The sequence below is a fragment of the Ranitomeya imitator genome, chromosome 8 (genome assembly GCF_032444005.1).
Source record: "Ranitomeya imitator isolate aRanImi1 chromosome 8, aRanImi1.pri, whole genome shotgun sequence".
In the NCBI taxonomy this organism is placed as follows: Eukaryota; Metazoa; Chordata; class Amphibia; order Anura; family Dendrobatidae; genus Ranitomeya; species Ranitomeya imitator.
This window is the reverse complement of record NC_091289.1, coordinates 173,805,415-173,820,614: the sequence shown is the minus strand read 5'-3', so window position 1 is coordinate 173,820,614 and position 15,200 is coordinate 173,805,415. Positions and strand designations below refer to the sequence as shown.

At 45.6% G+C, this 15,200-nt stretch overlaps 1 protein-coding gene across 1 annotated transcript in view; it reads right to left on the bottom strand.

Moving 5' to 3' along the window:
* Window positions 1–15,200, bottom strand: part of FAF1 (Fas associated factor 1) — a 210,132-nt gene that overhangs the window by 78,639 nt on the left and 116,293 nt on the right. The window contains exons 10-13 of the mRNA XM_069737931.1: window positions 10,508–10,628; window positions 9,800–9,863; window positions 8,904–8,985; window positions 2,302–2,456 (exon numbers count right to left, since the gene is read on the bottom strand). Of these exons, the coding sequence (XP_069594032.1) occupies window positions 2,302–2,456; window positions 8,904–8,985; window positions 9,800–9,863; window positions 10,508–10,628 (422 nt within the window). The remainder of the gene's footprint in view (window positions 1–2,301; window positions 2,457–8,903; window positions 8,986–9,799; window positions 9,864–10,507; window positions 10,629–15,200) is intronic.

Genomic DNA, 15,200 nt, shown 5'->3' with positions numbered 1-15,200 from the left:
TAAAAAGGGATTCTGGCAAAATGCAATTCATCTTATCATAAGAATTCATTCATATTTATAGGGGTGTTCTTGTCTGACTTATTCTTTGCACAGGAAAACTTTTTTTGGTTGTGGCTTTCGAGATCTCTGCTTGCTGTCATTCAAAAGAAACTTTCATTGTTTCTGGTCATGTGTAGGACGCACGGGTGCGTGGCTCGTTACAATTCAGGCGGGGTAACATAACGAGCCGTGTACGGGGAGATCATCATGTGGGAATGGATAGTGGATAGTCATGAGCTGAGAGCAAACCATAAAGGTGGCTACTAGTGATGAGCGAATGTGCTCGGACAAGGCGTTATCTGAGCATGCTCGGGTGCTAACCAAGTGACTTCAGCGTGCTCGAAAAATATGTTCGAGTCCCGCGGTTGCATGTCTCGCGGCTGTTCAACAGCCGCAACACATGCAGGGAATACCTGTTTTTTTGCTTACATCTAAAGGTGCCCATACCCATTAGATCAAAGCGGATAGAAATTAACAATTTTTTCCTGGACTGGTGAAATGAGCGATCGTTCTTTTCGACTATATATAATGATTAAAAACACTGCTCGGATGTGTCAGATTTTTTTCTGCAGTGGTTGCATGGAACGGCTGAAGGATGGGGCCAATACAGCTAATGGGCTGATGTCATCAGAAGCGTCTTTGCAGCCATCGCCTATCGTTTGATCTGCGATCATTCATTTCTAGGCCCATTTTCATCTAATGAGTATGGCCGGCATTAGATCCTGTGTACATACATCATGTGTAAAGTTAGGGGAACTTCGGAGAATTGCTGTGGAGCTCCAGGGAGGAGTGTGTGCTGGGCGGTCTCCCTCCCGCCATTCTTGGCCCACCTACTTCGTATATACCGTATCTTAAAGGAGCATTCTGATCCTATAAGTATGCGGCATATCCACGGGATATTAAAAAATGGCTGATAGGAGCACAGCATGAACCAGTATGATCCACTTCTTTTTGTATCAGACTAACATAAAACTCAACAAGTACAATGAAAGAAGAAAAAAATTACGCAGTGCGCACACCATTCATTTTTTTACAGATCCATTGCAATGATTAGGATATGAAAATGTATTTGGTTGATACGTTTCTGAATAATTATTGTACAGCACAAAAATTGATGCCCTACAGATGCCCGAAGGATTTAAAAATATGGATCCGATCACAATATCCATGTCTTTTTTCTGCTTGTTTCCTATTAGGGGGCTTTCACACTGTATTTAGGGACCCGCTCGGTGGCCCCATAGGGGCATATGTCCGAACCCCATGCAAAAACGGGATTTGGACTTATGCACCGACGGGGCCCCAAACTGTAATGGTGCCGGAAACCCAGATGCCGTCTACTACGTCTGAGTGTCCACCTCCATTAGGCTAGGGTCACATTGCGTTATGTGACTGCGTTAAACGAACTATGTTAAACCGCAGCAAAACGTGGTGTAACGTAGTCCGTTAACGCCGCCATTGCCTGTAATGGCGAACGCATCGCTAGCGCACGCCCACATTGGGCGTGCGCTGGCGATGTGCCGTCATTTGAGTGACGGGGATCTGCGCTAGCGGGATCGGCTAACGCGATCCCTTTTGGGACATTGCGTTAGGGCAGTCCGTAGCGCTATGCGCTAAACGGACTGCCTTAACGCAATGTGACCCAAGCCTTAGGCGTACACTCCCAAAAATGAAAAATGATGCATTTCAGTGCGCACGATTACAGTCTAAGGTCCCGTTGCCACATATGTCCGAATCCCATTTGCAGGGGGTTTGGATATATGTCCTAACAGGGCCACTTAACGGTTGCATAAACGCAAAGCACCCTTAGATCACTGTTTTTTATTAGATCACTGGCATTATTTAATGCGGCTTATCTCGTACAGTGGGTTTATGTCTTCCATTCTGAACTCCATTTATGCTGACTGATGATTTTTGTATGTATTTTGCAACTTCCTTTTTTGTTTATTTTATATACTCCGTGCACCTGATGAAGGTCATGGATCTGAGCGAAACGTCATGCATTAAACTGTGGATTGCACACGTAAAGAAAGCACAAAAATTAGCAACTTTCTACGAGTGCCAAATTCTTCAATACTGGACGTAAAAAAGGGACATAAGCATGACTAAATCATCTCTTTGTTTTCTGGATGGAAGAAGGACGATTTTACATACTCTGCGTTCGAAAGCAGAAGATGGGATCAAATCTCCATTGCCTGGGAGAGCTAATGATTTCCTATAACTTTTTTCCCCGCACTTTCGGGGTAAGGGTCTCTTCGGACTCACCTCGCTCGGTTGGCCTCTCTGGTCATATCCCAGGCCCAAGTGATAAAGTTCTGACTCAAGTAAGAAACTATGGTTTCCGCACAAAGCATCTGGGAGCAGAAGACGTTAGTGAGGACACTCTCGTCGTGGTGGAGGTAGATCGCGAGCAGTTTTCTCTGCAAGACATAAGAAAGGAGGAGCGGGAAATGGTAAACATTTTAAAGGAGGCGCTGGAAAAAAAAAAGAAAAAAAGAACGAAACTTAAGATATAAACATATAAATGTCTAAATTAAAAATTACATAGTTTGTCATGCAAATAGAAAAGGAAATATCCAAGTGTCTGGGTTTAATTTAAAGGGAAAGAAAGACTAGGAAAACATCAAGCATAAGTCTGTCTCATCCATTCTGCATTTCAAAGCGTAACTTCCATGCAATATCCTAAGTTACTGTGCTAGAATCTGCCCATCCGTACAAGTACCGGCTAAGGAGCTGTTTACACAGTGATTAGGCCCTTAGAATAAGCCACTATCTCCTGCAGCGAGAGCCCGACAATTATTCAAAGCTGGCGAATATTAAGCACCCATACTGAGAGGACAGGCTGGTGAAGAGGATAGAAACTTCTTAAAAAAAACAAAAAACCTTTGCTCTGCCTTCATTATTTTACCCTGCGAGGAAATCTCAGAAAAGTGTTTAGTTAGAGAAAAACCCACATTGACCTTGCTCTAAACCCTTTAATCTGTCTTTTGTCATGGAGCCGCTTTGTGGCTGGGGGCTGCCATTTCCAACACCCCCTCCCCGCGCTGTTTAAGAGATTGAAAGAACATCTAAAAAATAATTACAAAATATAAGTGTGAAAGAAACAGATAGAGAAAAGCTGATGAGGCGGGGGATCCGCTGCATTTACAGACCATACGTACATATGGGATATGTATACTGCACACTGATCGCTCCTATAACTTCTCCAGACTATAATCCGCCTGCTTCAAATATCACGGAATTCCTGGCGGATTATTAATACCTCGACCGCTAGGATACATCAGCCAATCAGTTTGATAAGGCTGAGGCTGCATGGCGACTTTGGTCACGATCAAGGGTCGCTCGGTGCCGCTGCTACAATGCAGCATAACAAGAGTTAATTAAGTGTCAATGAGACCTCGAGAGTACGCTGCCAATTAAGTCGCAAAAATCCAACCAGGTTGGACTTCTGACTATTTTTTGCAGTACTCTCAGGGTTGCAATGCGACCCCATTGATTTTACTGCACTGTGATCTAGCAGCGGCGCTGAGTCAGCCTTGGCCGTGCCACAAGTGTTGAAACCAAAGTCACCACATAGCCCAGACCTAAAGGGGTATTCAAGACCCCTAAACAGATTAGTCTAACAACCCACCGACACCAGCAGTCTAATGTGTATAGGGGCCCAGAGAGAGGATGTCAGGCAAATTAAGGATCAGGAATGTCCAATTTAAGACTGCACAGATAAGTTGCCGCCAGATGAGTGTGACAGCAGCTTTCTCATAGAGAAAACAGGAGCTCGGCAGGCTTGAGCCCTCGGCAAGCTTGAGCCCTCGGCAGGCTTGAGCCCTCGGCAGGCTTGAGCCCTCGGCAGGCTTGAGCCCTCGGCAAGCTTGAGCCCTCGGCAAGCTTGAGCCCTCGGCAAGCTTGAGCCCTCGGCAGGCTTGAGCCCTCGGCAAGCTTGAGCCCTCGGCAGGCTTGAGCCCTCGGCAAGCTTGAGCCCTCGGCAGGCTTTGGGCCCTCGGCAGGCTTTGGGCACCCGGCAGGCTTTGGGCACCCGGCAGGCTTTGGGCACCCGGCAGGCTTTGAGCCCTCGGCAGGCTTGAGCCCTCGGCAAGCTTGAGCCCTCGGCAAGCTTGAGCCCACGGCAAGCTTGAGCCCACGGCAAGCTTGAGCCCACGGCGGGCTTTGGGCCCTCGGCAGGCTTTGGGCCCTCGGCAGGCTTTGAGCCCTTGGCAGGCTTTGAGCCCTCGGCAGGCTTGAACGCTGCCGAATATGGGATAGTCGGGGGAGATTGATGCCGGCCAAACGATCAGCCATATCGTTGTCCGGCCAACAGCCATCTAATACGTATGGACTTTAAAATAGATAATAAAAGCAGATACAATTAGTAAATTCTAGTATCACATTTATTATCTGGAGGTAGAAACCCCCTATATAATAATTCACTACAGTTTATAAAGATAGAAAAGTGGGGGTCAATATTCTAGTGTATTACAGAAGGCGTAGAGGCCCCTGTATTGTGTACTGGATGGGAAGCGGAGTCCTGACAATATGCTTACTGTGATAATATTATCTCCTAAAGGGGTCCTCGGATAGCATATATTCCTTCCACACCTACAGGATACACCATAAATGAATAGTAGATGTCAGTACCACAACTCTCTGCACAATGGGGTCCAGTCGTGTGCGGCTTCCAGAGAAGAGGTGGTCAGAATTCATATATAGATGGATGGGAATTTCTCAGGGACCTGTTTTCAAGACAAGTACTGACTCCGTTTGTGGGACCCGCAATTACTATACATTTTTATACAAGACTAGCTGAAGAGCCCAGTGTTGCCCGGACACAGTAACTAACTGTAGTTAGTTTTAACAAATTATACGGGCACAGTAACTAACTGTGGTAAGTTATAACAAATTATAACGATTATCCTCCATCCCATAGTCCCATGCCCATATACCCATCATACATATCCTCCATCTCATAGTTCCGTACCCATATACCCATCATACATATCCTCCATCCCATAGTCCCGTGCCCATATACCCATCATACATATCCTCCATCCCATAGTCCCGTGCCCACATACCCATCATACATATCCTCCATCCTATAGTCCCGTGCCCATATACCCATCATACATATCCTCCATCCCATAGTCCCATGCCCATATACCCACCATACACATCCTCCATCCCATAGTCCCGTGCCCATATACCCATCATACACATCCTCCATCCCATAGTCCCGTGCCCATATTCCCATCAGGCATATCCTCCATCCCACAGTCCTGTGCCCATATACCCATCACACATCCTCCATCCCATAGTCCCGTGCCCATATTCCCATCATACATATCCTCCATCCCATAGTCCCGTGCCCATATACCCATCACACATCCTCCATCCCATAGTTCCGTGCCCATATACCCATTATGACATCATCTTCGCCATGGCAACCATTCTGACATCAATGTCGCCACGGCAACCTATTATGACATGTCCGTCACCATGGAAACCATTATGACATAACCAGCACCATAGCAACCTATTATGACATAATCGCCATGGCAACCATTATGACATCAGAGATACACTCTATAGAGAGAGAGAGAGAGAGAGAGAGAGAGAGAGATGGGAAAACCCTTTTAGGCTCTGCTCACATTGCACTTGGGCAAGGAAAGCCCCCCACACATGTGTCCATTGTATCCTTAGTCCTCCGTTCATGTGATAAGAGGCAAAAGGAATACCCTTAAGGTCTATATGTCATTGAACCCGCAGCACGCACAGCTCGTTACTCAATAGGGTCGTGGTAGAAGAGGATTGGGCATGTGGAAATCCAACATGCACTAACATTTATCTAATGTACGAGGCCATCTCAACTTTTGTTCTGTATTTAAAGGGTTACAACAATCCCATTAGGATCACTGTTGGTCTAACCGTCACCAGTCCCAAGAATAAGGGACCCAAAATGTCTCATGTGCCTGGACTGGTAGTCCGCATCAGTCAAAGCCGCGTTATTCACTTTGATAGGATCGATGGAACAAGCAGATCCTTCAGTCCCATAGAAGTTCATGGAGCTGGAGTCACACCACAGGAGGATTTGGGATCCTCACACTTGACCAGTAAATAGGTAATAAACGGATTCAGTGAGAAGCCACATTATGTGATATTTACTAGTGCACATAAAGAAAATCGGCTGAGGATTTCCATTTCTTATATTAGAAGGTTTGGCCGCTTCTTGGTCCAAATTCTGGTATTTGCAGGGCTGAATGACTGGACCTGGACCATCGCAGTCCCGTAAATATTTGGGTCTTGCCTACTGTGATCTGAAGTACAATGGCAGCTTATAAAAAGATGTGGATGGGAATAACTCAATGAGCGCAATGGAGGGCTGTGGCTGCAAAGTGGCCCCCAGTGAGCTGGTCTTGAAGGGATTTCATTAAATTGGGGCAGAGTGTGATATCGTGAGAAACACGTTATCAAATGGAGTGTTTTACTTAGTGATTAAGCAGATACCAGTTCACGAAGTTCTCCAAATCCCCCCTAATCCAGGCACTCCAATAAACATTTAATGAGCAGAGCGGTTCAGAAAAGGCTGGCGGGGGATTTAAACCTTCAATCTTGTTTTTATTGACTGTGGAAACTCAATTTCCAACTCCAATTCATCTGCTCTCCGACGATTCTCCGGATTTTTATATTAAACGTTAGAAGTGTGAAACTAAGATGGATAGAAATAGACCTAAAGGCAAATAGAAAGGCCCTGCTGTGAGATAACTAGGGGCTGCGAGGCCACATAGCGACTGACACATCATTAATGGAGGCATTCAGAGACTATTCCAGCTCGTTTTCTGATTTCTCAGGAAAATAAAATCATTTCACTGAGAAAGTAACACTAAAAAAAAATCTATTTCTAAAAGCTTCAGCGGGAAACAAATTAATCACAAGGGCTATTTTAAAGGGTTTTCCATAGTAGACAACCCTTAAATGAGTCTGGGGTGATGAAAAAAAAATTCTCCTCTCCTCCTGGACGTATTCAGTACTGCGTCCCCCGATGATCCCATCATCAACATCTAGCAGTGGCGTCCCGTGAGTGCTGATGTGTTTACATGACATCTGAGCCTGTTGCTTCTGCTTGATTAAAGATGAACACTGCAGACCATCAGTCACTGATTGGCTGCAGCTCTCACCCAACATCTGTCACATGTTGATGCCAGCAGATCGGTGAGAGAGGCAACCCTGTGTATGGAGGAGCGGTGCCAATCCTGGAGCGAGTGTCTTTTTATCTTACGAACTTGGACCCATTAATGGTGGACAATCCCTTTAAGAGCATAATAGTTGGAGCAATGCCAGAAGAGATAAGAGCTTGGCCGGCGTGCCCGGAGGAGTCTGGCCGGCGTGCCCGGAGGAGTCTGGCCGGCGTGCCCGGAGGAGTCTGGCCGGCGTGCCCGGAGGAGTCTGGCCGGCGTGCCCGGAGGAGTCTGGCCGGCGTGCCCGGAGGAGTCTGGCCGGCGTGCCCGGAGGAGTCTGGCCGGCGTGCCCGGAGGAGTCTGGCCGGCGTGCCCGGAGGAGTCTGGCCGGCGTGCCCGGAGGAGTCTGGCCGGCGTGCCCGGAGGAGTCTGGCCGGCGTGCCCGGAGGAGTCTGGCCGGCGTGCCCGGAGGAGTCTGGCCGGCGTGCCCGGAGGAGTCTGGCCGGCGTGCCCGGAGGAGTCTGGCCGGCGTGCCCGGAGGAGTCTGGCCGGCGTGCCCGGAGGAGTCTGGCCGGCGTGCCCGGAGGAGTCTGGCCGGCGTGCCTGGAGGAGTCTGGCCGGCGTGCCCGGAGGAGTCTGGCCGGCAAGCCCGGAGGAGTCTGGCCGGCGTGCCCGGAGGAGTCTGGCCGGCGTGCCCAGAGGAGTCTGGCCGGTGTGCCCGGAGGAGTCTGGCTGCGACTCAAACAAAAACAACACAACTCCAGTGTATGGAGAAGTTGGGAGAGATAGCTGCCGGCCGATTCATTGTTTGGTTAATAGCGATGGCCCCTAATGGGGACAGTTCAGCCGATTATTCAGCTGGCAGCTATCCCAGCCGGCTCTCACTCTGCCGAATGCTCCTGTGTTCTCAAAAAGAGTCGCTGTCACACTCCTTCTGATCCCGCTGAAAACAAAAGGATCGGCTGCCGAAATCGAACATGCTGGATCTTTCTCTTCCCCACCATAATTTTTTGGGGGAGAGTCAGGAGCCCCTATAAAACATGAATCTGTTGGAAGAGCCAGTGAAAACAGGCGGCTTCGGCCGATGCTAGTCTAATGTGAATGGGGGCCTTTACTTACAGATAGTCGCTGGCTCTTTACTCTGAGGGGACCGTTTTTGCAAGTAGAGACCCTCTCTATGTTGATTTTGAGGCTGCCATCATCTTGTAAGGCATTACCAAAACGATTTTGCTATCTGAAGTGACTAAGTGGGCGATTATGGCAAATAGTTTGTCTCTTCACTCCTGGATCGAGCTAATGTAGAAGTCGGTTTGAGTTAGTTAAACAATTAATATCAATAAATTAATAATTGTGAATTATGCACCTTAATTATTAACTTACCAATCAGTCTTGCTAAAAGATATTCTGCGGTTTTGAATTTAAAGCTTCTAAGTAGAGCAGCGTTTCCATGGTTACAGACTACAAACAAACTCTGGGTAGTCAGATCCTGCAGCCGTGTTACTTCTCTCCACCCTTTCTTTCTCCTAACGTGCCAAATGGATGTTAGCAAGAAGATCTGCGGGATCAGACTACACGGAGTCTGCTGTGTTACCATGGCGACATAAAGGTCTGCATAGGACCTGGAAACAATTCTTGGAAGTGTTTATATCCGCAACAGTCAAGAATGGAAGATAACTAAAGTGTAATGAATGAAATACTTACATCTCGAGCTTTCCCGTAGAATGCCTCCTGGAAGGAAGCCTCCAAGGAACCAATGAAGAACACAGGATGGCACTCGCCGTACCTAAGAAAGTGAGAGGAAACTGTCAATTATCAGAAAACTGGACTATGGGCTGCCATGATGAGCTAGGACCACCAGAAGAATGAGAGAAACTGCAGTACCAGGCACAGACCACAAACAAGAGTGGTGCTACGTCTAGTCAAATAATGGCTGGATACCTGGTGATCAAACACATTGATGCAATATTGTTGGCTGTCATACATCTCTACTTAGGGATAAATTGTCTGAAACACTTAATGCATATATACTTGCGAGGTATATATGCGAGATCCTGCGATATGTGGATCTTACAGGCTCTTTATTTCCAGGCACAGCATTGTTGGCTGCAGAATGAGTCAAATGAATATCTGTCAGTGAGCTTGTTATGATGACAAATTGCTAATTTTTATCTGAGCTTCTTTCAGTGGAATTATGACCATATTACAGCTGAGCCCAACTTCTATGTCATAGAATGGTCATAAATAAGCACAAAGGAGTTCTGAAAAATAGCAGATCAAAAAAGTTATATAAACTCTCCCGGCAGAGCAAGCTCACTGCTGGACTCTCAGATAACTCATTCTGCAGCCTGGAATGGAAAGGACAACACAGAGGCTACAGAAGTCAAATGGTGCAATTTTTTTATGAAACCCAACTGCAAAATTATTTTTTTTTTTAGCACAAAATCAATCCATTTAATAAAAAAAAAACCCTTTGTCTGTATCGGGACGATATAAAATGATCATCTTCTCCCATGGGAGATCAGCAGAATTTTTATTTTATCTCTGTGAATTAAATATACATTTTTTTAATGCAGATTTCATTGTGAAATGTTGCTTACCTGGAGGAGAATTCTGCCGTAAACTGCAGTAAAGCGTCAGCCTCATTTTCAGCATTTTCAGGCACTATAAACATGGAGGGAAAAAAAATAAATACATTTCAGTAACTTAAAGAACAAAAAAATAACAGATTAAATGAATTACAGCTAAGAAACCTAAAATCATCTAATATGTCACGGAATTATTGAAGAGCTCTATGGATTACCAGAATTCACAATATAAACAGCATTCGGTGGTAAGAAGATCTCTTAGACCTGATGAGGCGGATGTACTTTTTTTGAAACTCCATGTCTTGGTAGAGTTTTTAAGTTTTCCTATCTTATATCAAAGTGATCATTTAAATACATGGTATGAAAAACTTCCAAGAGCATTAAATAGCCAATCTGCCTCATAAGGTCTAAAATACTGGCTTAAACGAGCCGGACGGTAGATTCGTGCTGCCAAAAGCATGACGCAAACAAAGCATTCTTTCAAAAGCCGTCCATCCGGGGACCATGTGTCTCAAATCAGTAGTCGGAGTTAGTTTCTCGCCATCTTCTCCTCCTTCTCTATCCCTTGGACTGACAAGAGGAATGGGTCCATCAATGAGGTGAGAAGAAGCTGCCGAGGATCTGCCTTGGACTGCTCATCCGAGACACATGGTCCTAGGGGTATTTCAGTGGATGCTTTGCCCGCGGAAATCTCATTTTGCGAACGCCGCGTTTCCTTACTCATTGGAGACTTTCTAAGTGCAGGGCTCATGCCGAAGATCTCTCCATCATCCACGCCAAATTCTGTAGCATCTTCAAAGTCATCTCCGTCACTGTCACTGATCATGTGAATGTCTGTACACTGTTGGGAAAGGAGAGCAGGTTTAGCTATTCCTGAACACAAGATGACCCAAACTGAGAACTGATCTATTACTGCCATCCTGGGAAGGAACGCATGCATAGAAAAAGCCACATTTCCATAAAAAACATCTGCAGCACATCCGCACGTTACAGCACCGCTCTGGTCCTCTTCTGGCCCACGTGACCGCTCTGCAAAGTTTCCGGCTCACAGACGGTCTACGATCTAAAGAGTTTCTGTTTTCTTCCAATGTATATTTATGAGACTCAGAACAAGACTTTATAGAATTACATAAAAAAAAAAAAAAAGCAACTTCCGTTCCATGTATAAACCCCCGTGTGAGCCGGCGAGTCCGATTTCAGGTCACGGGCCCGAGAAGAGGACCAGAGGACTGGAAAAGGGACAAAGTGACGAACAATAAATATCTTAATACACATACATTATTAGGAAGGTTTAGAAAAAGAAAAAATGTGCTGAAACTTCTTTAAACATTTAAAATAGGTTTATAATAGACTAATAAAAGCAAAAACAAAATATTTAAAAACTCCATTTTTGGTCTCCGCCATGACCTTAATAATTAAGAAAAGAGCGATGAACAAAAAAATAAAAATTGGGACAAAAATCACACGCAACTACATCATAAGAAAAGCATTTTAAATCGCGCTGTGTAGTTATGAGGTTAAATACACACACTTCAGAAAATAATTACAGCAATTAATGTCATTTCACCTTGCAATTTTATTAGTTAGTTTTGCAGGGATAAAAAAAAAAGAAAAAAAGTGACTTTGCAGCAATTCTGTAAATCTGCCAGAGCTCCGACTTCTACCTGCAATTACAATGTAACCCGGCGATGCCGGCGCCGCACCGCCATATCCTGCACGGGTTAAACATTTATAAAACAAATACAGGTTTTATATTGCATCTTAGCTCTCAGCGTCTTTGGCTCATGTGTGATTGCATTAATGTAATGTTCACTGTGACAATGCTAATTCCTTTTTAAGTACTGAAGAATGCCAAGTAATAGGATAAAAATTACAGTGCTCATTTACAGAAGAGAAGTAATCTGCAGATGAAATAGCCAGGTTACTTCCTGTTATTTACAAAGGAGAATTCAACCGGAGCAACGCGATTCGAGCCAGCAGGAACCTGAACGTCTCTGTAAATGGATGCTCAGTTCACTCCTTCTAAGGTTGCACAAGTGTAAAGTGGACAGTAAAAAGCCGGAATCCGGTTACTGCTCTGCAACATAATAGAGTATGTGTATCTATATAATGGCATGTGTGTATATATAGCTATATAGATGTGTATATATATACTAGATGGTGGCCTCGTAGTATATAGCACAGCCACGTAGTATATAGCACAGCCCACGTAACACAGACAGCCACGAAGTATACAGCACAGCCACGTAGTATATAGCACAGACTCCTAGTATATAGCACAGCCTCGTAGTATATAGCACAACCACGTACCATATGGCACAGCCACGTAGTATATAGTAGCCACGCAGTATATAACACAGCCCACGCAGTATATAACACAGCCCACGTAACAGACAGCCACATAGTATATAGCACAGCAACGTAGTATATAGCACAGCCACGTAGTAATACAACACAGCCTTGTAGTATAAAGCACAGCCACGTAGTATATAGCACAGCCTCATAGTATATAGCACAGCCTCATAGTATATAGCACAGCCATGTAGTATATAGCACAGCCACATAGTATATAGCAGCCACATAGTATATAGCACAGCCCACGTAACAGACAGCCACGTAGTATATAGCACAGCCACATAGTAAAAAGCATCCACATAGTATATAGCAGCCACATAGTATATAGCAGCCACATAGTATATAGCACAGCCCACGTAACACAGACAGCCACGTAGTATATCGCACAGCCACGTAGTATATAGCAGCCACGTAGTATATAACACAGCCCATGTAATATATAGCACAGCCCACGTAATATATAGCACAGCCCACCGACAGCGGTGGACACCGCGTCAGGACCCAGCCACTCTCAGCTCACAGCTGCGCTATATCTATTTAAGCGGACCACCATTAAGTGATAACCCACGGATCTATCACACATACTGAGGTTATTCTCAGTCATCCTTCAGTACGTAACTGACGAAGGCCACACTAGGCCGAAATGTTTTTTCGTACTACGGAATAAAAAACCTCAAGTTTAATTCAAGTTGAGTGCCGGGTTCTTTATATCTGTATGCATATGGTTTGGGAACCTACCCGTGCACCCTAGTAGCTGTGCTCACGTCTTTTGACTCACGTAATATATAGCACAGCCCACGTAATATATAGCACAGCCCACGCAGTATATAACACAGGCCACGTAATATATAACACAGCCCATGCAGTATATAGCAGTGTGGGCACCATATCCCTGTTAAAAAAAATTAAAAAATTGTTATATACTCACCCTTCTGGCGTCCAGCGAAGCTGTGCCGATGCGCGTGATGCTACCGCCAGCTTCCGTTCCTAGTGATGCATTGCGAAAATACCCAGATGACTTAGCGAGACCGCCAAGTCATCTGGGTAATTTCGCAATGCATCACTGGGAACGGAAGCTGGCGGCAGCAACGTGCGCATCGGTGGACGGCAGAAGGTGAGAATAGCAGAATTTTTTTTTAATTATTTTTAACATTATATCTTTTTACTATTGATGCTGCATAGGCATCAAAAAAAAAAAAGTTGGTCCGGGGTGGGGCGACACACTGGCGCTGACTGGAGGGAAGTAGGGAGGGGGGCACTGACTGGAGGAGAGAAGGCCGCGGGGAGGGAGGGAGGGAGGGAGGGAGGGAGGGAGGGAGGGAGAGAGAGAGAGAGAGAGAGAGAGAGAGAGAGAGAGAGAGAGAGAAGAAAAAAAAAAAACACCATGGCCTAGATTCATGTACATGTGCTGCTGTGTTTTTCTTTATCTATCTATCTATCTATCTATATACACTGCTCAAAGAAATAAAGGGAACACTAAAATCCCACATCCTAGATATCACTGAATGAAATACTCCAGTTGTAAATCTTTATTCATTACAGAGTGGAATGTGTTGAGAACAATAAAACCTAAAAATGATCAACGTAAATCACTACTAATATTCCACGGAGGTCTGGAGATGGAATAATGCTCAAAATCAAAGTGAAAATCAAATTACAGGCTGATCCAACTTCAGTGGAAATGCCTCATAACAAGGAAAAGATGCTCAGTATTGTGTGTGGCCTCCACGTGCCTGTATGACATCCCTATTGTACAACGCCTGGACATGCATCTCATGAGGTGGCGGATGTTCTGCTAAGGGATCTCCTCTCTGACCTGGACTAAAGCATCTGCCAACTCCTGGACAGTCTGTGGTGAAACGTGACGTTGTTGGATGGTGGGAGACATGATGTCCCAGATGTATTCATTCAATTGGATTCAGGTCTGGTGAACGGGCGGGCCAGTCCATAGCTTCAATGCCTTCATCTTGCAGGAACTGCTGACACTCTCCAGTCACATGAGGTCTGGCCTTGTCCTGCATTAGGAGGAACCCAGGGACAACTGCACCAGCATATGGTCTCACAAGGGGTCTGAGGATCTCATCTCGGTACCTAATGGCAGTCAGGCTACCTCTGGCGATCACATTAAGGGCTGTGCGGCCCTCCAAAGAAATGCCACCCCACACCATTACTGACCCACTGCCAAACCGGTCATGCTGAAGGATGTTGCAGGCAGCAGATCGCTCTCCACGGCGTCTCCAGACTCTGTCACGTCTGTCACATGTGCTCAGTGTGAACCTGCTTTCATCTGTGAAGAGCACAGGGCACCAGTGGTCAATTTTACAATCCTGGTGTTCTGTGGCAAATGCCAAGCCTCCTGCACGGTGTTGGGCTGTGAGCACAACCCCCATCTGTGGACGTCGGGCACTCAGACCATCCTCAAAAAGTCGGCTTCTAACCATTTGTGCAGACACATGCACATTTGTGGCCTGCTGGAGGTCATTTTGCAGGGCTCTGGCAGTGCTCCTCCTTCCACAAAGGCGGAGGTAGCGGTCCTGCTGCTGGATTGTTGCCCTCCTACGGCCCCCTCCACGTCTCCTGGTGTACTGGCCTGTCTCCTGGTAGCGCCTCCAGCCTCTGAACAGTACGCTGACAGATACAGCAAACCTTCTTGCCACAGCTCGCATTGATGTGCCATCCTGGATGAGCTGCACTACCTGAGCCGCTTGTGTGGGTTGTAGAGTCCATCTCATGCTACCATGAGTGTGAAAGCATAACCAACATTCAAAAGTGACCAAAACATCAGGCAGAAAGCATTGGTACTGAGATGTGGTCTGTGGTCCCCACCTGCAGAACCACTCCTTTATTGAGTGTGTCTTGATAATTGCCAATAATTTCCATCTGTTGTCTATTCCATTTGCACAACAGCATGTGAAATTGATTGTCAATCAGTGCTGCTTCCTAAGTGGACAGTTTGATTTCCTTGGAGTTATATTCTGTTTAAGTGTTCCCTTTATTTTTTTGAGCAGTATATATATATATATATATATATATATATATATATATATATATATATACA